Below are 23,687 nucleotides of genomic sequence, written 5' to 3' on the forward strand. Positions count from 1 at the left end.
TCATTCAAAATCATTTTGTGGATTTTTTTTATGTTTTCGTCGGTAACCACCTCAACCACAAAAGACGCTCTATCTCACAAACTAATTGACTTACAAACGCCAAATTTTGACACGAATCATTTGAAGGTTGGTACTATATAAAAATAATATGCATTTAATACTAGCGACGCCATCTATGTGTCAGACCGGGGACTTATCAGCCAACCTGTTACTCTTGAACCTCTCTGAAAAAAGGATTGTGATAGCCGACTTTGTCTTAATAATTTTTTTCCAAAAGTTGAAATATCGAAAAATCGTCTTTTAAACTATAATTACAATCCCCAGGAGGATGCAAATAAAGCTCCCATATATATGGTAATATCTTTGCGAAATCCAACGATTGTCCTTAAACACTTAAAACTTTTTCCAGATTTCCATGTATCAGAAGGAAATCATTTTAAATGATTATTTTCTTGGAAATATTATGTATTGATATTCATATTAGAACTTCGAAAATGTCTATAACATATTGACTTTCACAATTATGGAGCAAACTTTTGCAACCACTATACTTATGCTATTAATGTATGTAGATAGATTTACTAGATGTATTAATGCAATTGATAATTTGATTCGATTCGTTTTATTTCAGAATTCATCAGATAGATTGTGTATCATAAAAGTTGAAAGAAGAAGACTAACGTGATAGCTTTGTTAACAGTACATATTAGTTATTTATATAAAAAAAGATTAACTACTATACGACGGAACCTCTTCATAATAATTGTTATTATAGCGTGTAGTTGTTGTTGTTGGTCTTACCAATTATTTAATTTTTGATTAATGTGATCTAATAACCTATACTACACTGTCACGTTCATTGGTTCTTGGCACATTCGCTTGTTGTGGCTGTTGTTGTTGAGCACCTGTGGCAGCAGCTGCTCCAGCAGCATTACCTTGACTTCTGTTCGAATTCGAACGATTTACATAGACTCGTACATTTTCATCTGTATAATCAACAATTCGGCGCTTCTTTTTGCGTGTGTGCTGTTGTTGTTTTAGATAAATTTTTAAAATTCCTTTAACTGTTATAAATGTAAGACCACCCAATAGAGTGCGATGCAATGTGTTCTCAATCGATTCGAATAATAATCGACCAACAATTGAGGATATAGTTGGCAATAATAGAGCTCCGCAAAATATACGTGTAGCTGAAACGGGATCGGACAGAGTTGGTGTTGCAGGATTTTGGGCTGTTTGTTCTTCATCTTCCTCGCTAAATGTTTTCAAATATAAAAATAATAATGGGTTTAGTTACCTTCTTTGCCAACTTGGAATAATAATACTAAACTATATTCTACATATAACTAGAAAGTTCGAGCATTGAAATTAATTTATTTTTATGGAAACTAAGAAAGGGATATCGTCCTTAGAGATAAGTCGCAATTCTTAATCTCCTCGAAGAGATAATAGATTGGAGCTGGCAGATTTCGACAGAAATTCGATAATTCGTACCACAAGATCTCAAAATTTCTACATACGAGGGCGGTTCGGAAACTTCTTAGCCTATCAATGAAAGAGAATAGTTAGTTTTTCAAAAATATTTTTATTTTTCAATATAATCTCGTGAAACTTCAATACGCATAGTCCAACGTTTTTCTAGCAATTTTATCCCTTGATTAAAATAGTTTTCCTCAAGGTCTTCAAAATAGTGGTTTACAACTGTAATTGCATCTTCATTTGAGGTGAAACGCTTGCCAGCAAGGAATTTTTTTAGATTTGGGAACAAGTAAAAGTCACCGGGAGTTAAATCAGGAGAATGAGGTGGGTGGTCAACTCGTACTTTAATTCGTTGATTTTAGCCATTGTTAAAATACTCTTGTGCGCTGGTGCGTTGTCTTGATGAAAAATTATTTTTTTGTGTTATAGGCTAAGACGATTTTCTCGAATTTGTACATTTAATTGATCCAAAAGGTTGCAATAGTTCTCTGAATTTATTGTTTTACCCTTTTGCAGATAGTCAATCAATAAAATACCTTTGAAGTCCCAAAAAACCGTTGCCATAACCTTACCAGCCGATTGAATTGTTTTTGCCTTCTTTGGGGCACTTCCTCCAGCCTCATTCCATTGTTTGGATTGTTCTTTTGTCTCTGGAGTATAGTGGTGGATCCATGTCTCATCAACAGTTATGAAACGACGCTTAATCCATTTTATTTCGCTTAAAACGATCCAAACAAGCTTGAGAAATGTGCATTCTTATGCGTTTTTGATCGACTTTTAACAAGGTTAGGTTAGGTTTGGTTATGTGGCAGCCCGATGTATCAGGCTCACTATTCAGTCCATTGTGATACCACAATGGTGAACTTCTCTCTTATCACCGAGTCCATGTTAACCTCAATGACAAGGGACCTCCTTTTTATAGCCGAGTCCGAACGGCGTTCCACATTCCAGTGAAACCACTTAGAGAAGCTTTGAAACCCTCAGAAATGTCACCAGCATAACTGAGGTGGACGTCCACTACGTTGTTCATCTTCAATGCTTGTACGACCACGTTTAAATTCAGCAACCCATTTTTACTGTTGCATATGAAGGAGCACTTTCACCTAACACATTCACCATATCATTATGAATCTCTTGTCCCGATATTTATATAAATTTATATTTATAAATATTTATTTTATATAAATATTTAATGACAGCACGCATTTCTAATTTTCCATCGTAAAAAAATTGCGGATGCGTCTTTTTTGAACACCTGTTTCTATATGAAGGCGTTGCCAGATCGAAACAAAATTTAACACGTGTTCATAACAGAGATGGAAGTTTCCAAAACACTTAACTTTTTTCTGTTTATACCGCGCTTTTTGTGCTAGGCTAAGTAGTTTCCGAACTGCCCTCGTATACATCACAAATATTTCTTGGCATCAAATATCTAAATAATTGACTCTATTAACTTTTAATTGAAATTAAAACAATCACATAAATGATCACAATCATCGAAGTCAATTAAGAATTAGTTGATACACTAAAAATGTAAATTATTCTTGATTTTTGTTTTAATTAACTAACTAAAAATTAATTTATATTTTTTAGCTAAATTTTGTTTCAAAAACGATGATTTGGTAAAAGCTCAAATCCTGCAGATACGAAATTTCTGCCGATAAGGTGTATGTGTGAAACTTTATATTTCTATGTAGCTATGTAAAGCTACATGACATTCATTTCATTAAAAACTATATATTGTTACAAACCACAAAAAGCACTTGCATCTGAATTTATTTAAAAAGAAAGTTATTCATGATGGAGTTCTTTTGTAACAGTTTGATTGAGTTCATTCAAATTCAAAACATTTTAATGCATTTTAGACCTCTTGGATCCTACATTAATAGCATAAAATGAACAACACAGCAACAGCTAAAAATTAGTACTATCGGAATCATAAACAAATTGAACAAATTGAAACAAATGTGAATACAATATTCGTAAGATTACGAAACAAATGCACATTTCTTTCCATAAACACTGCATGGACAGGTATTGTCAATGCACTGTTAAGGCATACTGGCATTAAGGCAATTCGCTTTTAGTGGCATACCGACATAAAACAATCGTTATAAATTGGCTATATAGGGGATTTTTGGGGCTTCTAATTATAATAAAGTAATAAATATTTCTTCAAACTATGATTATATATTCTTGTGTTAAATATTTTTTTGATTTAAGATGATAAGTGGTCCTTATGATTTATGGTAAGATTTACTTCAATTATTTATTAACGTAACATATTTCCTCATTTTTTGAAGCAAACTTAAATAAAATTCCAGATTTCTTTTTCAATTTGACTAACAATCAATATCGCAATATTGGCTGACATAGTTGTCGATTTAGTATATAATTAAAATGCTCACTCATTCAGCTTTCAAAACATACTGAAAATTTCTTATAATCGGAAGGAATTGCATTCCATAATCCGAATAATCAAATTAGGATGATCTTTCTAAAACAAGGTTTGAGTAAGACTCTGTCAGAATTTGAGTCATATGAGTAGAGTTTAGAATATTAAAATATTGGAGGTAAGAAGCTACAACTTTTGTTTGGATGGAAAATATATATTTATTACTTAAGTTATGACGATTACAAATTATAATAAACTTATTTATACGGGGGCATTAGAAACGAGAGGCTAGGCCGATAGCCTAGGATAGGTATAGTGGCAGCCCGTTATTTCAGGCTCACTTAGACTATTCAGTCCATATTGATATCACCGTGGCGAACTTCTCACTGAGTGCTGTCCGATTCTATGTTTACCATAGATCAATGGCAATAGACCTACTTTTTATAGCCGAACGGCTTTCCACATTGCGGTGAAGTCACTTAGAGAAGCTTTGAAACACTCAGAAATGTCACCAGAATTACTTAGAGAAGATAATCCACCGCTTAAAAACTTGTTGATGTTTGGTCGGAACTGAGATTGAACCCACGACCTTTTGTATGCAAGGCGGGCATGCTAACCTATGCACCACGGTAGATCCCAGAAACCGATAGACTGGAAATGAAAATAGCGTGGAGGCAATTGGCGAACTCAAACAGCTCAATGTGAAAAAAATGTTTTTGTATCGCATCATAAATCCGTACAATAACTCTGGTAATGAAACGCCATGCTAGTAAGTCGAAAAAATACAACACCTAAAATTGTTCGGCAAGAGAATGCTTGAATTTAACAATTCCACATAGTGGTGACTATCAAATGCGTAAATATCTGATTACCCATGTGCTAGTGTTTACAGACACACGAATGCAAGGCTTGGTAAGGATGATTAAACAAGTAAGGATGGTTAAATGTGAATGTTCCGCCCATCATTTCGTCTACACAGTGACATTAGACAGGTATTAAACTGGTAGGCTTTTTTGAGCCAGTTTAGAAGACATTGCATGAAATTGACCCAAAATAGATTGTGTATGCTATCTATAGATTTTGGTAAACTCAATAACCACTTTCATTTCATATAAGTTTACTCTTAGTAAAAGATTAATCCGAAGACTTTTCATATTTTCAGGCTAACACCTAAAAGTATGCAACTCGACAATGACCAAGAGTCCGCAATTTTAGTTTTTCTGTCGGAACAAAACTATCAATAAAAACTACGATATAAAGAAAGTGGGACAAACTCTATCTCTTAACCTTTCTAAAATACTCATTCCTTTTATTCTTGAATTGCATATATTTACATACTTATGAGGAAATCATTAATAAGAAGAATTTTCATGTCACTTTTAGTTTTGCTGTCGGAACAAAACTATCAATAAAACCTACGATGTGAAGAAAGTGGGACAGCGATCCCTTAACCTTTCTAAAATACCCTTTTTTATTCTTGCATTTCATATACAACTATGTATATGAAATTCAAGGAAATCAATAATTTAGAAAATCATTAATGCATATTAGAAGAATTTTCGTTATTTTTAGGAATAACCAAATCGCATCTACGAAGTATCTTATATCATTTCAAGACATAATAATACAGATTTGTTCCCTGTATTATTCTTTTGCTATGGATTCAATTATAACCAACATTTTCAAATCTCTTGGCTTTCATTGAACGCTTGCTATTTCTGTTGAAGGGATCTTTAGAAAATATTGTCATAATCTTGAAACCTGACGATCTTTCAATGTACCCGTACACATATGCATTAAGAACAAAATCTGCTGATATTGTTATTCTAGTAGCATTCTTAACTCATTTCATAACAGCAACAAATAATGTGCAATGTACTTGTGTATATCTATATGTATACGTAGTTAATAACTAAATTGTTATATGTATACACTTGAAGACGTAAAATATGCAGCTTATAATCTTACTAACTAATTTGCTCGGTATTTTATGACTCACAGTTATGTAATGATGCATGCATATATTGGCGAACTTACGGATAAGGAATGATAAAATTCATAAGTGGGAGTTTACGGCACACATTTCGTCTATTACGGATGAGGCGAATCACAGCATCTTCCCAGCGAATCATGCGACCCAATACCAGGCCTACCGGTATAACAGGAAGGCCAATTAATAGTAAAATTGGATCACCATTTTCCATAAGAGCTAGACCTTTTTTATGGCCAACAATCTGAAAGAGAAGTGTGAAATGCACTACACCCTCCATGCCATTTTAAGTGTGCATACGAACCTGTAGAAATGTAACAGCTCCATATGTAACCGCCGTCCAATAGAGAGAGCCAACAAAAATACCAGCAGCCAAAAATGGACTTACGCGCCTAATAATGTTATCGAATGCCTCTAGTATATTGGCCACTTTCCCCATCTGGGGAAACACAATAATATACTCCGTTTGACATTGTTGACAATTTACGGTACGCAAAGCATTGCCTTTTTGTTTCTCGTCTACCCAACGGTATAAGCAACTTTGGTGGACCCATTTCGTGGTACCACGACATTTACAAGGTTGAACCCAAGCGGCCAAACGATTGTCTTCATCGGTAGCAAAACATATCCAGCAACTTCGTTCCCCATCACCATTACTTCCAGCATCCTGGACATTGTATGAGCTAGTTCCTTCAACATTGGCAGCAATATCGCCAGTTGAACTTAATATATTTATGGCAGACGTACTTGATTGCAATGATGTTCGCCGCTTGATGTCTTCCACATTGGTGTCAGTGTCATTGTTTGTGCCCTCTTCCCCAGCAGCAACAACAACAACTGTTTTCAAAGGAGACACGGGCGTGGCAGAACATATGGCATCCTCCGTATTTTCATTATTAGAATTGCTATCTTCGTCATGTCCTTCATTTTCATTGGAAGCCGTCTCGATCACGGCTTTCGTAGTTATCGTAGTATGGGAATCACTCATTTTATCTCTTGTTCGTAATTAGTTCTATTTTTGCAACACAAAAAACCACCTCAAAAATTTCGTGCTCGTCCTAAACTGTCACTAAATCGTATTCATTTTTTTCTTGTGCAAAGTTACGGAATTGAACTTTGTATAACACCTACATTGACCGACGACACCTAATATTTTTTTTTCTTTTTTAGAATATTATCGCTTGATTTGTTGTTTATTGACTATGATTGGGGACTTAATTTGTCACAGAGCAGCTTTGTGTATGCAATATGGCAACATATGATCACTGGAGCACTTTTCTATACGATTGATTTTGACTTTTAGGAAGAGTACGTTCAGTTTTCCACAGCTCTCGAATCATAAGGTGGGTAGCTCTGATAATACCTGAAGGTGAGTAAATTTTCGCCGTTCACAGTAAAATTGAAAGTGTTAGGGTCAGTTCCTCATGATCCTATTAATACTTAACGGGATAATAGACTACGGGTTATTAATAATTAATCATTTTAATAAAAATTAATAATAATTAATAATTTTGTATGGGTTCAGCTGTTTTTTCAACACGACGACATTGATAAACCTGCCCTAAGAAAGATTAATGCACTACGAATCGCACTAAAACCTATTCGAAAGAAAATCAGTCCCTCGAATTCGAATCAATATGGAGTTTTCAATTTTTGAAAGTTCGTTTCGTTTGTTATGAAGTGACTTGCCTCTTGAAATAGTAGTTGCAAAATCAAATTTCTTTCGTTGGAACTACGAAAGAATGCTTTTGTATTAAGCATAAAGCTTACCGACGATTTCTTTATGTCAAAACAAACATATGCACTTTACTCAACATACTTCTTGCAATATGTAATGTAATGCATATATACATTTTTGGTCGGATTTACGGCCCACGTAACGAACAATATCACAAAAATCAATTTCGTAGAACCTATCTTTCGCCTCGAGAAGAGTGAATCGTCAAAAAAACACTGATTTCTGTCTCTATGACATGAGTCTCGGGAATCAAAACTGCTTCAGTGTTCGATAGTAAATCATTAAGTATGACTTGATAGCAACATTTTGGATAGTAAGAAATTGGGGCACATATATATTGACTTATTTTAGTTTCTTTTCAGGAGCACGAATCATTAACTCGAATCATAACTTCGTGCCTGTTCAGGTACACACATGTATTGCTTTCACGAGGTGTCACACTTAAGTGGTGTTCTGCACTACACTTCACACCGCCACAGACCTGAAAAATGTACAAATTTTTTCTGTGTGGGCCAAGTGTAAAATTTTAACAAAAAATTCTTTTGAGTGGTGTATGTATATGTTTAGGGATTGTTTTTAAGTTTTATTCCATTATACAGAAATTTTACCGGTAAAATAGGTAGAGTATAGTTTCTGTCTGCAAATAAAATTCATTGCAAAAGAAACATTTATGGTTAAACTTTTCGATCGGAAATCCGAAAAAAGTTTTCTCACGTGTGAGTCAGAACAGCTAATTTTTTGAGAGGTTTGAAGAATGTGTGTTATGTGGTGTACAGTGCGGTGAGACCCAGAACATGCATGATTCCCAATAAACACAAATGTTTGAAAAATGCTAAATTTCAACAATTTCAAACATTTTTTCAAAGGATTAGGATAATATTCAAGTTGAGAAATTGTTGAGAAAATCGCGTTCTCAACAAAAAACAGACATTACCCTCAACAGTGATATTCAACACATTAGCAATAATATCTCAAGTTTTATCCTCAAATTGAAATGCATCGCTATTCAATAATTTCTCAAATAATTTTCGACGCGAGTCAAATTCAAAATTAACATGGTAGCATATACTTTTCAACCTAAATTTGTATGAATGATAACCCCACTTCAAATTGAAAGTCAATGCCGAAATTCTATGAATTTTGTATAATTTATTCATTTTCATCAAAATAAAATATATAATAATACACTACACTACATAATACACTACAATACCAATTGATAAATAATAATCTTATTAAACATATCAACAAATAAGAACAAAAAAACAACAAAACTTTAAATATCTTAAACATTATTAGTAAATACTTTTGCATTGATAATTCGATTTCCTTCCTTTTGGTGTCATAAAACAGCATTAAAATTTATTGACATGCGGGCAATTTGAAATTAGGAACGTACTGGACCGCGTGTTAGAATTGATTTCCAGCAGAACGAATTCACAAAATATCCATTTTAAACTGATAATAGCATATGAATTAAACTGACGATGTGATGCACATTTTCATCCAGAAGTTGTTGATTTCAACAATTTGTTGTTTTTAACAATTTTAATTGGTTGCACTTGTAATGTTTCTGGAAACTTTTTCTTGTCGATAAGCCACTCATTTTTCATTGGTCAGCTTTTTATTGTTTGCAAGAATGTAGCATCCAAAGATTTTAGTTTTCTGCAAAGAGATTTAAATTTAGTGACTTCTTTAAAGTGTTGATTTAATTTTTCATATTGACGTACCAATTATTATAAACTATTTGAAGCAGTTCCAGTTAATTGTCCACCATTTTTTCATTAGTCAGCTATTTAATGTTTTCAAGAACGTAGAATCCATAATTTTAGTTTTCTACAAAGAGATATACATTTAGTGACTTCCTTAAAGTTTTATTTCATTTTTTATCTTCACTTACCTATTTTTATAAACTATTTGGTTATTTGTCTAAAATTTTCCATTTTTTTCATTTCTTGCAATTGACCACGAACTTCGTTGCACAAATAAGTATTGAAAACCACATGGTTTTTTCGTTGCATTTTAGGGTAGTGTTTTGTCAAAGTTTTCTCATATTATCTTCAACACCTTTTCAAATATTTCAGCAACATTTTGGCAAATTTGAAGATGAGCTATTTCAAATCAAGTTGAATTTATGTTAAAAATTATATTTACCCTCAAACTGAAAAGTTGTTGCATTTGAAAAACGCTCATCCTGTGTTTATTGGGTTATTATGATAATTATCATTTATTATTAGGGATACAACATTTAAAAATGGAATTTTTGTTCAAAGATATCAAAGAGACGTTTTGTAAACTTTAAATTTGACTAGTCGATTTTTAAATGTTTAGATAGATACTATGTTCCGTTTTTCCACCAAAACTCTAAAAGTTCAAAAATATGTATGACGACGATTATATCATTATCTAATTTTGTCAAATCTTTGATGGAAGTTTTAAAGAAATGATTGTGGACAATTTCATATTTTTAAATCAATTCATTTAAAAAGTAACGGTTGACAAAAGCTGCATTAAAAAATATCGCCTCTTTGTCTGGACTGGTTTAAGGTGGAACATACCATGCGTTCAATGGGTCCGATGATTGAAGAGTTGAAATTTCTCTTTGAAATCAAAAACTCGAATAGTCTTCGAATACGATTCTTCAATTAAGTTACACAGTATGCGTCGGAATACCAATGAATTTACTGATTACATTACTTGCCCCTAAGCTTTTTGTTATGTTTTTGTATACCACCCACTTTTTAAAGTATAGTACTTTATGTATTTTAAATTCAATCAATAATTTCTCGTCCATATTTTAGATTGTTTTTCGTTTCTTGATTTGTTTACATGTTGTTTAATGTTGTCAACGCACCCGACGCATTGAAAAGTTAAAAGTTCGTCAACTTTATGCGTCATATGCATACGTTACTTTTGTCGTGTAACTTAAACAATTGTAGTTCCAACATTTTAACTTTTTTTGACAATAGCATATAATGTACGCACGCATGACCGCATGGTATGTAATTCCACTTTAATTCAACCTTTAGACCTGGTTTAAAGTATTGTATTGTGACGAAATGTCATATATAATGCGCTCTACAGATTTTCCAGCAGAGTTTATTTGTCATATATTTCGTCCAATTTACGTTTCGGCCAATCTAAAAAATTTTTAACTATGATATAGGCTGTGTTGCATCAAAATATTTCACTCTGACATGACGTCATTTCCAGATTCACCGAGGACCAATCTTCGCTTTAGAAGATGTATGTATGTGTCTAAACTCATCACCAAAATGTATGCATGCATAAAAACTCTAAAAAACGAATAAGCCAAATAGTGTAGGGTATTTAACAATAGATTATGTGAATTAGATCTAATCAAGAAGGAACTTAAACCAATGACGCAAAATATTCGTAAATGTATTCAAACCAAATTCACAATAAATCCTTTAAGAAACGTTTAAATATTTAATGAAATAAAACTGAATCATTAATTATGTTGGAAAAATATATGACTAAAGCAACTTTTGAAATATATTATTTCTACGAAGAAACATAAACTCTTATTCCCACCAAACGGGACTACGTCAGTCCAGCGCATGAGCACCATCTCCACGGCCTCGTGCACCCGATGCAGCACCTGCTTCCTCGTCTTCATCATCATCCTCATCGATGCCTTGCAGTAAATGAGACAAAACATCACCAAACATTCCACCAAAACGGTTATCGGGAGCCGGTGGACTAGCACCAAAATGTTGAACGCCTATCTTCGTTAAGTATTTGTCAAAGGCTGGATCGCGTTCTAACTGAGCTTTATATAATGTACACAGAGCCCTAAAGGCTTCCAAGTTCTTTGTATCCATTAAACGAAAAAGGAAATGTACAAAATTCAATAATGGTTGTTTGAAAGGAGCTTCCTTGCGATTGATCTTCGGATGGTAACGAGTATACGCTGCAAAAGTATCTTCTGCTGTTTTGTGGTCGTTTACGCTAATTTGTTGCAAAACAGCTTGTACAATAAATAAATCCACTTCACTGCTATAACCCTTGGTTTCATTAATTTTAATTAGTATGCGCCCACAGAGGTTACCATCGCGACAGAGCATATAATAGCGTCGGGCTAATTCCGTATTTCCTTCAGACCAAAAGACATGAGCAAGAATTTTATACAAAGCCGGATCTCCAGGAAAATTACCGGACATTTCAGCACTCCATTTGATGGCACGATTCTTGGAAAGAAATAATTTTAACAAATTATGAAATTATGTTTCCATCAGTTTACGTACAATTAATGTATCACGTTCCACACAGCCTGAATTAAGACAAGTAATTATGTTACCAATACGCTCTATCCACAAATCACCATCTTTACAGTTGCCCCTCTTTTCAAGGGTGTCCAAAATCAAAAGTCCTAAATCTGCAGCACTTGTCGACTCTTGTTTAGAAATTAATTTCAGAGATCCATTGTAGAGTAGCTCTAAGCATTCATCAAATTTTCGTTGTGCCGTGTACCGGAAATACAAGGTTCTATACATTTGATGTGCCTCATAGTAATTTCCAGACTCTAAGGAGGAATCCAATTTAGCCAAGACACGACTAACACCTCTTTGACCTCTCTCAGTAGATGCCGTGGCTGCCTTGTCAGGTGCTGTCATCATATCGTTACACAATAATTTGCTTCTAAACTATGGTTTCAACTGAGTATATAGACAAACTATTTGGTTATTTTGTGTTTACGAACAATATGCTAACTCCAAGTTTTGTACAATTTGCATTGGATATATCAATTCTATAGATTCCTTTCGACTTCTATTCAGAGATGGAAAACTTGGTACTATAGTACCTTTTTAAAATGTTACAGAGAAGATTTTTCTGGTGTTGTATCCGTGACGTACTAATAAGGTGGTTTCGCTATTACAACTAAATAATTTTTTTCTATCGAACGGCACTATGTTCTGGCTTTGAATTTAAAATTAGTTGTTTTGTAGTTACTTTAATTTTAATAATAAAAAGTATAAAAGAAAACATACTTCTATAAAATATTGACAAAATATAGATGAAACAGACTATTCCGATCAGTTGAGTAAAATTATCTGCTTTAAAATTAAATATGTATTTTACAAAAAAGTTATGCGAAAATCGAATATAGTAAAGGTCTTAATACCATTTGCATATCCACCAGAAATTTAATTTGCAAGCCAATTATACAGTTTTCCCATGTAAACTAATCAATAACAACGCCTCAAGTAATTTTTGTAAGCAAACATGTCAAAACAAAACAGGGGGCTAATCACGGCATTCGATATCGAATTCATAATCGTATCGAAAAAATTGTCGATACGATTAAAAGTTTGGATCACGGCATTCGATCGAAATTTGATGCAATTTCTCAAGCATTGCCAACAGCAGAAAAAGAAGCAGAACAAAATGAAATGACAAAATTAAGTTAGCGTCACAAAATAGAATGTAGAAAAAAAAACAAAGTAAAAAGTAAATGGTATTGCATTATATCTTATGGACCCATATCTCTTTTTACATTCCTCCGAATTCCTTCCTAATTGGAGGATGAGATGAAAATAAAAAAATGGGCGACAAATAAGGAATAAATGTCTGCCGTCTAAAAACTTTTTTCGAGTGGAAGCCTTCATAATTCACTATTCTTACAAGGTGGTCCAGAAGCGTTATGTTGTCACGGAATGGTACGGTAATTGGTTGATCACAATCTCTAGGATATTGATCTAGCATGTGCACTTTATATATGATTCTTTGCCAAGCTAGGATGCTCACTCCCGAACTCGACTATGACCAATTTTTGATTAACTTTTATTGGAGTTGCATTAGTCCTAAATATTCAAAATATGTTAATTATATGTAAATTTACTACAAATTAGCAACAACTCGAACTAAAACTAATATATTTACTACTCCTATATGGCGAAAACAATGTAAAAAACAAGTGAAAAATGTTTTACGATTGCAATTTACCAATCGAAAAAATTGTCGATCAACAAAACTCGATATCGACTCCCGTGATCCGAAAAATTTAGATTTCGATCAAAAGTTCTCGATATCGAATGCCGTGATTAGCCCCCAGGCCTTAGCAGCGGGTGCTATTTGCAACCTCAAAATTAAAATGTGGTTGAATACATAGTTTTTTTTTTAATTGTGCCAAAACGGTGAAGAGAACGTTGCGACATACCAAATAAGTGAAATTTCTATGCCTTGAAATCTAATCTAATCTAAACTCGAACTTGGTACATACTTTAACAATGTAAGACACTGTTCTGCTCTTCACTCATGGATATGAATGAAGTCCTACCCTAAGGATGGTGCTATGTTCGGGTTTGGCAAAAAATTTGATGCCGGGGTCATCTTTTGATACAGCTAAAAATAAAATAGATCGGAGAAACATACCCGTACAAAAGCTGGTTGGAAAGTTTCTACACATTAACTGAATAAAATTACTTGTTTGATACCAATTATTTTAAAAACCGAGAATTTAATGAGATTTTCACCACAATAGGTAATCATAGTACCGCAAGGAAATACAGAAGTTAAAATTTTTTACAAAAAGGGTACCGACGTAAAGATCATTTTTCTATATGTTAATGATGCCAATCGCATATAGGGATACAATATTCAAATATTCTCTAATATTTTTCTGGCTGTATTGATAGAAACTCTCTATCTGACGGCTTAAGAGTGCCTGGCGGTAAATATTTTAATAGCTCTTTCGGAGTTGATTGTAGGATATGTATACGTTCTTCTTCAATACGTTGTTCCCTGAAATAGGTCTACATTTTTAGAACAGTTTAAAAAAAATCATGTAAAGCATTTACCTATTTTGTTCAGTTTTTAGTGATCTTTCGAATTCTCCGATTCGTTCCGCTATTTCCTCAGCCCGTTGTTTTCGTCTTAAGTCTATCATTTCTCTTAAGGCTTTACTGTGTTCTACAATTTTTCGACGGCGGTTCTCATTGGACAATTGATCTAATTTATCTCGTTCTGCCATCTGGCGCATAAAGTCCTCGCGTAGCTTTCTTTCTTCCTCTTGAATTTTAGCTAATTTTTGGGCTGCAATTTCTTTGCGATACATTTCTAGTTCTGCTCTAATGTTAGCTTGTTCTCGTATTTTCCTTTCAATGTTTTGGCGGTATTTAACATCCTCCTTGGCTTTCCGCTCCTCTATCAGTAGTGAGAGTAGTAAATCTTCCCTATTCTTTTTTTCTTTATTTATCTCGGCCAACTTGAAACCGATCTTTTCACTTAGGGCCACTTTCTGGGCAAGTAACTGTTTCTTTTCTGCCTCCATTTGATCTTTGTGTTTATCCTTTAACCTTTGAAACTCCATCAGCCTCTCACTTTCGTCGACATTTTGCTCTTTTTCCAATTGCCTTTGTATTTCTCTATTGCGAACACACTCTTCCATCTCCTTTCGACATAAACTCCGAAAACGTTGTGCTAAATCTCTCTCAGCTTGCTCCTCAGCTTGAATATTTTTCAAAGTCCTTTCCATTTCTTCACGATCTTTCATGACTGACTCGATCTCGTTCCTTCTTTTCGTTTGCATTTCCTTCATTTGTGTTTGAAGCAAATCACGAATCGATTCCTTCTTACGTCGCTCATTTTCCTCCTGCTGCCGAAGTAACTCTTTGGACCTTTCGCATTCAGCTATCCATTTGGAATCCTCCTCACGCTTCCTTTGCTTTTCCATTTCCTTCTGTCTTTGCTGCTCCTCTTTTTGCTCAGCCAACTGTTTGGATACAAAAGCAGACTTAAGTTGATTTTGTAGCAAACGCAACTCATGGCTTTCCTGACGTAATTGTTGTCTCCGCTTTTGATCTACAATGTCACGATGTTTATAATCCCTTAGTTCCTTGCATATACTGTTGAGGGTAGAAGGAGGTTGATGTTCATTTGTTTTTTGATCTTTACGTATTTCACTTGTTTTAGCACGTCTTCCTTCATCGATAACGTATTTTTGGAAATAGTTTTCGTGATCTGGATTTTTCTTCGAAATACTGTCAGAAATACAACGGAAGGACATTTTTAATAAATAAATTTGTAAAGTGTAACCCGGGAAACTACGATAAATGACATCAATTTTTCCTGACATCCCAGCAGTGATGCCAAGTACACAGATATAGCGAATGTATGATAGCATCACTTTTCCTCAGGGTATACATATAAGGTAGAAGTATAAATTCTAAAGCCACTAAATGCCCCTAACATAACGGCAACGTATGATTTTTTGGCGATTAGCCAACTTGAAAAAAACGTACCAACTATCAAGAACAGGCAGAAAAAAGTTGTTTTTTACATTTAAAATGAATTTCACGAAAAATATTAATTTCTCGTCGTCCATTTTAACCAAAAACTACGCAATACTACATTTGTAATGAAATATATTTTCATGCTAATCGCAATTTTCTTTTTTTCAATCGATGACGCTTGTTTTTTTATCAGCTGATACGCCAACGACACGTACATTTTTGTTTTTTTTCTGAATCTTACGACACGTTTACATTGTGCAAACGTTGGGTAATCGGTTGTATGGGCTGATACGCCACGCTACGCTTCGTATGACCGCATGGTATGTTAATCCACCTTAATGCTTAGTACTAAGTTCGTTTCTGAGAAAATCGAATATCTTCATCTATCTCCGAAAATAGGGCCTCAAACCCAGGGATGTTAACTTATTTATGCGAAATAATATGCCTGCCTATTTTTTTGCGAAAAATCTAGGGTTGTATAAATATGTGTCTGAAAATTCTCAAAACAAAGATTTCGCATTTATTCCGCGCAATCAAAGCGCATAAAAAATTTCAACTCAGTGTGAAGGATGAAATGTTTTGGAAATACGAATGAGGTAAACAAGTCAGTGGAAACATACCAATATCCAAAACGAATGCTTTCGTTCGACTAGTAGATGCATAAAAAAAAGAATTATAAAGAATTATGAAGAAAGATCATAAATCTTCAATAATGTTTCACCGGATTTTCGTCAGCAAATATAATTATGCATTTTTTATGGCTAACGTTTGCATACCGACTCTGCAATTGAAATTAGTTGTCTTAATGCCGTTACCTTAAAATTAACTTGAGATTGCGTTTGGCTAGTATGTTTCCTATCCGTTCAATCAGCTGATCTATATCTATCTATGTTTTCACTCATTTGTATTCTTAATTCAGTTTTTGTTGGTTGCTGCTTTTTTATTTATATATAGACACTGGCCAGTAAAGAGAACTCATATTCCGATTTCAATTTTATAATTTGAACGATTTCACAAAAGCCTTAAATATTATGAATATTGAAGGGGACATTGGCAATGCATCGCAGAAAGATAAGGAATGCAGCAACAAAGTCACTATGGAAATAGATAAGCATAAAAATTCCAAATGGGTAAAGTTAAATGTCGGAGGTAAAGTCTTCCAAACCACGATATGGACATTGGTGAGCAAAGAGCCAGATAGCATGTTAGCTAGAATGTTTTCTCAAGATGGTGCAATGATACCAAGTGACCAGGACGAACAAGGAGCTTATCTTATAGATCGAAGTGCCCACTATTTTGAACCAATTATAAATTACTTGAGGCACGGGCAACTTATTGTCGATCCAAATATTAGTTTAGAAGGTGTCTTAGAAGAAGCAAAATTTTTCGGATTGGAATCGCTTGTAAGTCAGCTCGAATCACAAATAATGCAGAACAACCAGTCTTTAGATAATCAGCCGTTGACCCGCAGAGATGTTATTAAAGCATTAATACAAACATCGCATCTTACAGAGATACGTTTTCAAGGTGTGAATTTAGCTGGTGCAGACTTAAGAAAATTAGATTTTCGTAATATAAATTTCAAGGTATGTAAAAGCAAATATAATTATTTTATTAAGGCGTTTATTTCGATATGCTTACAATATTATAGTATGCCTGCATGCAAAGATGTAATCTGTCCCACGCAAATTTGGCGTATTGCTGTTTGGAACGCACTGATTTGGCATACGCCAATTTGGAGTGTGCACAACTTGTATCTGTTAAAGGTATTTTATAGATAATTTATATAATAACTTATTATTTGTCAAAACATTTCGTAGATCCTAGAACATATTGAAAACAGCTACTGTAACTTCTCTAATATTTTTTCATATACAGCAATCCCTCGATTTACGTCGTCTCGGTTTACGTTGTTTCGATTTACGTGGTCAAATTTGTTGTTCCATCAAACTTCGATTTACGTCTCTATTCGATTTAAGTCGTCGATTTTTTTTTGCCCACTTTATCAGAAACGCCTTCCATAAGTACAATAAGTATCAACGATGATGACATCGAAACATTTTATTCTGAAATTCTTACCGAAATTACTGTTTTTATTATGCACACGCATATACACACATAAATGGCTTAGGAGTAAGTATGAGCAATTTGTAATTCGGTTTACGTCGTTTCGATTAACGTTGTCAAATTCCGGAACAATCACGACATAAATCGAGGGATTACTGTAGTATTAATCTTAAGTCATGTAGGCTATATTTTTTGAAACCCCAAGTAAAAAGTTGTTTTACTAAGTCAATGCGCAAAATAACTGCATTGACCTCTAATTCCCTGTCTGTATCGAACATTACGTTCGTTCATTCCAGTTTACGATCAGATGATTCGGGTAGGTTTGCAGGACAACCGGTGACGCGTGTCATGTGACCATTACAGATAGAACACACATCAACTAGTGGTAGTTGTTTATCCACAAGATAGTTATATGCTTCTGCGTTAACAACCCTAGATATACTGGTCTCCAAATAAAAGTTATCTAGGTGTGATAATGTGGAGATACCCTACCGCACTTCTAAGGACAGCGTTCAGACAGGTCTATATGTAATTCCGCTGTGTCGCTTGCCTTGTATACAATGATTGCCTTATAAGTGATCAAAAAGTATTCTCTGGCCGCTTCCCAACTGCGGCAGGCAACATACTTGCTATTCAACTAACTGCATACTACTGCTGTCCATATAGTGTTCGGTAGAGAGGTGGAAAACTATCATGGTACGATTAGCGCCCGCACTAATAATTTAGAACCCAACAATTTGTTACTGCCAGTAGTTTGGTGTTTTCGTCATCGCATGAATATTCCCGATATTATCTCCATGCGATGACTATTTATGAACACATACATACTACATGTATTGGCTAAAATCGATGGACTATTGATATTGTCCAACGTTTGCAAAATGTTAAAAAGACAATTTTAAAAGTTTTGCAAATTTTAATTGTTGGTTCTGATTGCAATGTGTTGTTGGATGATATAAATTGTGAAATGGAATACTATTATATCTCTATATGGACTTTAATAATTTCCCTGCTTCGACATTAAACAATTATTTTTTATTTTTTTCATTTCATTTTTATTTTATTTATTTAATCGAGCCCAGTAGGGCCTTATTTGATTCTTGACAGTATATTGATATCTGTTTTACTACCTTATTTACAATTTCCATGATCCAGGTTTATGTGCCAATATGGAAGGTGCAAATCTAAGAGGATGCAATTTTGAGGATCCATCTGGGCTGCGAACTAATTTAGAAGGCGTTAATCTTAAAGGTGCCTGCTTAGAAAGTTCTAATATGGCGGCTGTGAACCTTAGAGTCGCAAATCTTAAAAATGCCAATATGAAAAATTGCAATTTACGTTCGGCCGTACTAGCGGGTGCGGATTTGGAGCGCTGTAATCTATCCGGCAGTGATTTACAAGAAGCAAATTTAAGAGGAGCTAATTTGAAAGATGCCGAACTTACCCTAATGGTTACACCCTTGCATATGGCCCAAGCCATACGCTAATAACCGCCCTCGGCAGCATACTTCCGAGATGTTTTAATTCTGTGATGTTATTCATTGTATTTATTTTATTATTTAAATGGGTTTCACCACCACATACATTTATGTAAGTGTAGCATTTGATTTAAATTCTTTTTTTTTTTTTAATTCCTACAATTTATTTCATTGTAATTATACAAATACCATATTGTTTAAATATACACCGATATTATACACAACTATAAAATGCATTTAAATTACTTATATTATCCGAAAGTTAATATATAATCGTAGTAGCCAAAAAGCCTGATATAATATACACCCAAAGATATTTGTTAGTAGACACGTCAGAAAATCTGCAAAAATAGCAATAGGGGAAAGCAGTAAATGCTAGCTGAAATAGCATACAGTGTTTGTTATTTTTTACACTTGTCTTGTGTGTGTTCAAATAGGCGAATATATTACATGGAGCAGCCGCAACAGCAGTTTGTATTTATAAACTCTAAAGGATAATAGATGGCAGGAATAATGCTAGAGGGAAATAAAAATCTATTTTTGTTACTACTAATATTTTGGGTAGCACTGGAAACATTACAAATTCTATGAATTGTTGTTCACTAAACCATGAAGAAAAAAAAAAATAACAGCAGACAACTACTGCTATTTTAGCAAACTTTTTTTGTGTGATCATATGGGCATTTGGGACCAACTCTAGGGTAGGGCTAGAGTCTTTAGCCTATGTATATGCAGCGCCAGTATTGACTCAACGACCAGTCAATCAAAACGCCTACATAACAGAAGAAATGAAAAAATACACTGCAATTGCCTAATCCAATTTGAGCTCAACTTTCCTCAATCAGTAGTGGAGAGTGCTGCCATCTCGTCTCTCTACTTGCAGCAAAAACAGATTTGGAGTTTTTCACACGACTAACAAAACAAACAAGTCCCCTTAAGTGCGAAATATGAAAAGTAAGTAAAGTACCAGATCTACACAAAGTAATCAATTTATATTTTATGCTAAACAAAAAAAAAAGATACAAAGTACAAAAAAATATTTCATTGTATGTATTACAAGCGCAAATAAATAGTATATTTCGTGGTATTTTAATTGAGTCAATATTTAAGTAAATGTACTTTAACTACTATTTCCGAATTTTAAGGGACGAATTTCCATGAATTTCTGCAAAATTTCATCAGTGACCAATTTACGTGCAGCTTGATGTTGTTCAACAATTGGCGTAACAGTCTAGAAGATAACAAGTTTTTAATATCATATAAAAAATGATAATGTCTAACTTACTTCAATTGCAATTTTTTTAATTTCTCCGGTCAATAGTTCTCCTTTGCTGTATGCAACACGAATCTCTTCTAATTTAGCATCATCTTCTAGGAAAAATTTCAATAGTTGATAGGCTACATCAATATCTGGTATACCGCCTAATTTTCGATGTTCTTCCACAGTAACACGTCCTCCAGAAAATGCATATTTATTAATTTTATTTTTTATTTGCTTAGGGGTATCGGTTAAAAATACTGCTGAATTCTGGTCACTAGCAGACATTTTTGATTTTGCTCCTTGCAAAGCAGGGAAGAATGTTGAATGTATTAATGCACATTTGGGAAAACCCAAACGTGGTGCTACATCACGACACATACGAAAATATGGATCCTGATCTATGGCACATGGGACAAGGCAGTGAACCTTTCGATTGCCAAAAATAAATGGAAATGTGCTTGAAAGGGCTGGCGCAGCCTGAACAGCCGGAAACCCGATTTTGCCAATTATGTCAGAGTCACCGAAACCAAAAATACCTTTCACTTGATTGAAAGTCACACATTTTTGCATACGTATTACATTTTGATAAAAAGCAGGACATTGTCTGAAATGATATTTAAAAAAATATAAAATGTAAATTTGTGATGAAATAAATATAATAATGTCTTGCAGATGAAAGTCTAGAGATTTTCGTTGCCTATTCCATATGTATAAGAGATGAGACCACGCTTATATTTACGACACTGACAAAAGTTTTAACGATATGGAACGATGTGGACAACGAATTTATAGTATACGAATGGTCAGAAATGAAAGGTAAATAAAATACCGATATCACCTCGATCCGAGTGGCGAACATTGATATGAACTATAGATTGCAAGTGCACTGGGTTCCACTCGTGTAAGAGCAGTCAGAAACAAGCAACAATCTTATACAGACCGGAACCAACATGCCATATAATATCAAAATTTTTTTATATTGATCCAGTAAATTGATCTGGAAGTAATAATTTCATCTATATAGGATGTAAATACCCCGATTTATTTTTTTAACCATATTAATTTTGTTGGAAAAGTAGACCTCTCCTGAGAACATAGAAGGTCAAATATATACCCAGCAAAAATTGGGCAAGAAACTTTTTACGACGAGCATTTATGCCATAACCCCAGCATTACATTTTCTAAGGAATAACAGCGTATAGTGACTGGACTTTTGCTATCATATTTGGTAACGAGAGTCATCAGTACTACTTACAACGCCTCTCTTAACTATAAATCCTAGGAATGGTATAAATGAAATCATTTGTCTTATGACTCACATTTTTTTTTACACACGAATGAATATTAATACACTTACCCCATAAAGGTCAAGTTGCTAAAGATAAAAGTTTTCTCCACGTCAAAACCCATGGCAATGATATCCTTGGCATTTTCATGGCCCAGTTTAATAGCATCTTCCACTTTTAAATCCTTCCAGAGTGTTTTCTCGTCATCGGACATTTGTATTACCAAAGGCACGTCAAAGGCTTCCTGTAGATATCTAAATATCGAAAATATAGTGAAAATTTAAATGTTACAAGTACGAATAAATTAATTTTAAGGAGCGCATAACTAATTTTGTTTAATTTTGAACTAAAGACTAGAGAAACCAAAGTTATCGAAGCTCCAAAATCGGGAAATGTTGACCATCGTTTAACATTTTTGGATGATCTATATATAAGATTCATAAGATCTATAAGATTGGATTTTGGTAGCTTTTTTCATATTATGGAAATGAGGAATTCGCTCTTAGATCGATACTATGTTCCTGTTTCATCATATTTATACGAAACTAGCCCTCATGTTCCGAGATTCGGAAATCGCAAGAATTTATTTTTCTTGTAACGAAAAAATAGAGATACTCTCAGACTCCAATACAATTTTAATTTGAACTACTTAATAAAAAGAACTAACTATATTACCAAGATTTATGTTAAAATGTTTCAGGATTAAGAAATTATGGCAAGGCAAACATTTTGTGATTCCGAATTTCGGAACATGGGGGTAGAACTTTAAATGAATTGGGTATTCCCACGAATACTGATTATCACTTTGAAACAGGAACTTAGTACCCTACTTAAATTGAAATCTTTCTATAAAAATCATTTAATTACTTCGTCATAATGAATGGTATCAAATGTCCTAAATGTAATGATTCTGAACTAGGGCCACGTCCAGTGTATAAATAGAAAGGCTTTCCTTGCTCCTTTAAATTCAAAATTGTGTTCAGTTCCCGGTGAGAGAAAAATATTCCACGGCGTATTAGAGGATGAGCTGGTTTGCCCGTTATCTTCTCGATGCGTGCTATTAATTCATCATCTATTCTTGACGAACCGAAACGTTCTACATAAAGAGACAACACATAGTAAGCATATCCTTCATTTCACAGTAATAGTCTTTGCATACTTATTAACTTCTCATAGTCAATGCCAGTATCACTACTACTTGTCACATTCCATGGATCTACTACATCATTCTGGTCGTCACTAACAGTCACTTCAACTCCTGTAGCAACAGGTTCTTCGTTGTCTTTAACATTGTTAAGTGTCAATGCTTCCACTCCTTCAGCTACAGTATCACTCATATTACTAATTAAATCAAATGCAGTAATAGACCGTAGACAAAAATCTATTCGGAATATGAAACGTGTAACTCCAGGGCAACGATGATCAGATGTTCTTATCCTATTTGAAAATAAATGGTAGTTGCCATATCGCAAAAGTTTTTTTTAGATGCAAGAGAACGTTAGTGCAGGTAGTGACATCCCAATAAACACAGCCCAATAAACACAAACGTTTGAAAAATACTAAAATTCAATAATTTTTCAAACATTTTTTCAAAGGATTAGGGTAATATTCAAGTTGAGAAATTGTTGAGAAAATCGCGTTCTCAACAAAAAACAGACATTACCCTCAACAGTAAAATTCAACACAATAGCAATAATTTCTCAATTGTAATCCTCAAATTGAAATGCATCGCTACTCA

At 34.0% G+C, this 23,687-nt stretch overlaps 5 protein-coding genes across 5 annotated transcripts; 1 reads left to right on the forward strand and 4 right to left on the reverse strand.

Moving 5' to 3' along the window:
- Positions 1 to 606: 606 nt before the first annotated feature.
- On the reverse strand, positions 607 to 7,004 carry LOC142221963 (E3 ubiquitin-protein ligase MARCHF5). The gene is made up of 3 exons (XM_075291859.1): positions 6,169 to 7,004; positions 5,912 to 6,108; positions 607 to 1,255 (listed from the first exon to the last, which is right to left on the reverse strand). Exons 1-3 carry the CDS (start codon positions 6,850 to 6,852, stop codon positions 838 to 840), a joined length of 1,299 nt encoding a protein of 432 aa, XP_075147974.1. The 5' UTR covers positions 6,853 to 7,004; the 3' UTR covers positions 607 to 837.
- A 4,025-nt stretch (positions 7,005 to 11,029) lies between these two features.
- Positions 11,030 to 12,410, reverse strand: LOC142221964 (Golgi to ER traffic protein 4 homolog). The gene is made up of 2 exons (XM_075291860.1): positions 11,871 to 12,410; positions 11,030 to 11,813 (listed from the first exon to the last, which is right to left on the reverse strand). The coding sequence occupies exons 1-2, from the start codon at positions 12,240 to 12,242 to the stop codon at positions 11,172 to 11,174; spliced, it is 1,014 nt and encodes a 337-aa protein (XP_075147975.1). The 5' UTR covers positions 12,243 to 12,410; the 3' UTR covers positions 11,030 to 11,171.
- A 1,653-nt stretch (positions 12,411 to 14,063) lies between these two features.
- On the reverse strand, positions 14,064 to 15,708 carry LOC142221965 (meiosis-specific nuclear structural protein 1). The gene is made up of 2 exons (XM_075291861.1): positions 14,424 to 15,708; positions 14,064 to 14,367 (listed from the first exon to the last, which is right to left on the reverse strand). The coding sequence occupies exons 1-2, from the start codon at positions 15,698 to 15,700 to the stop codon at positions 14,235 to 14,237; spliced, it is 1,410 nt and encodes a 469-aa protein (XP_075147976.1). The 5' UTR covers positions 15,701 to 15,708; the 3' UTR covers positions 14,064 to 14,234.
- Positions 15,709 to 16,727: 1,019 nt separating this feature from the next.
- On the forward strand, positions 16,728 to 19,634 carry LOC142221967 (BTB/POZ domain-containing protein KCTD9). Its single transcript, XM_075291863.1, has 3 exons — positions 16,728 to 17,443; positions 17,509 to 17,623; positions 19,080 to 19,634. The coding sequence occupies exons 1-3, from the start codon at positions 16,889 to 16,891 to the stop codon at positions 19,409 to 19,411; spliced, it is 1,002 nt and encodes a 333-aa protein (XP_075147978.1). The 5' UTR covers positions 16,728 to 16,888; the 3' UTR covers positions 19,412 to 19,634.
- A 741-nt stretch (positions 19,635 to 20,375) lies between these two features.
- LOC142221966 (tryptophan--tRNA ligase, cytoplasmic-like) lies at positions 20,376 to 23,390 on the reverse strand. The gene is made up of 5 exons (XM_075291862.1): positions 23,109 to 23,390; positions 22,817 to 23,045; positions 22,021 to 22,203; positions 20,688 to 21,267; positions 20,376 to 20,633 (listed from the first exon to the last, which is right to left on the reverse strand). The coding sequence occupies exons 1-5, from the start codon at positions 23,284 to 23,286 to the stop codon at positions 20,523 to 20,525; spliced, it is 1,281 nt and encodes a 426-aa protein (XP_075147977.1). The 5' UTR covers positions 23,287 to 23,390; the 3' UTR covers positions 20,376 to 20,522.
- Between the last annotated feature and the right edge of the window lie 297 nt (positions 23,391 to 23,687).

This window comes from Haematobia irritans, chromosome 1, assembly GCF_050003625.1.
Source record: "Haematobia irritans isolate KBUSLIRL chromosome 1, ASM5000362v1, whole genome shotgun sequence".
NCBI classification, from domain to species: Eukaryota; Metazoa; Arthropoda; class Insecta; order Diptera; family Muscidae; genus Haematobia; species Haematobia irritans.

What these genes read in the sequence shown, in the direction of transcription:
- LOC142221967 (XM_075291863.1), top strand. Translation starts at nt 16,889, where the DNA reads ATGAATATTGAAGGGGACATTGGCAATGCATCGCAGAAAGATAAGGAA. An exon ending in TTCGTAATATAAATTTCAAG is followed by an intron (nt 17,444 to 17,508) that starts GTATGTAAAAGC and finishes ACAATATTATAG; the next exon opens with TATGCCTGCATGCAAAGATG. An exon ending in ACAACTTGTATCTGTTAAAG is followed by an intron (nt 17,624 to 19,079) that starts GTATTTTATAGA and finishes TCCATGATCCAG; the next exon opens with GTTTATGTGCCAATATGGAA.
- LOC142221964 (XM_075291860.1), bottom strand. Translation starts at nt 12,242, where the DNA reads ATGATGACAGCACCTGACAAGGCAGCCACGGCATCTACTGAGAGAGGT. An exon ending in TGGAACGTGATACATTAATT is followed by an intron (nt 11,814 to 11,870) that starts GTACGTAAACTG and finishes TTTCTTTCCAAG; the next exon opens with AATCGTGCCATCAAATGGAG.
- LOC142221965 (XM_075291861.1), bottom strand. Translation starts at nt 15,700, where the DNA reads ATGTCAGGAAAAATTGATGTCATTTATCGTAGTTTCCCGGGTTACACT. An exon ending in CTAAAAACTGAACAAAATAG is followed by an intron (nt 14,368 to 14,423) that starts GTAAATGCTTTA and finishes GACCTATTTCAG; the next exon opens with GGAACAACGTATTGAAGAAG.
- LOC142221963 (XM_075291859.1), bottom strand. Translation starts at nt 6,852, where the DNA reads ATGAGTGATTCCCATACTACGATAACTACGAAAGCCGTGATCGAGACG. An exon ending in GAGCTGTTACATTTCTACAG is followed by an intron (nt 6,109 to 6,168) that starts GTTCGTATGCAC and finishes CTTCTCTTTCAG; the next exon opens with ATTGTTGGCCATAAAAAAGG. An exon ending in AATTTTATCATTCCTTATCC is followed by an intron (nt 1,256 to 5,911) that starts GTAAGTTCGCCA and finishes GAAAACATTTAG; the next exon opens with CGAGGAAGATGAAGAACAAA.
- LOC142221966 (XM_075291862.1), bottom strand. Translation starts at nt 23,286, where the DNA reads ATGAGTGATACTGTAGCTGAAGGAGTGGAAGCATTGACACTTAACAAT. An exon ending in AGCAACTTGACCTTTATGGG is followed by an intron (nt 21,268 to 22,020) that starts GTAAGTGTATTA and finishes ATATCATTTCAG; the next exon opens with ACAATGTCCTGCTTTTTATC. An exon ending in TTAAAAAAATTGCAATTGAA is followed by an intron (nt 20,634 to 20,687) that starts GTAAGTTAGACA and finishes GTTATCTTCTAG; the next exon opens with ACTGTTACGCCAATTGTTGA.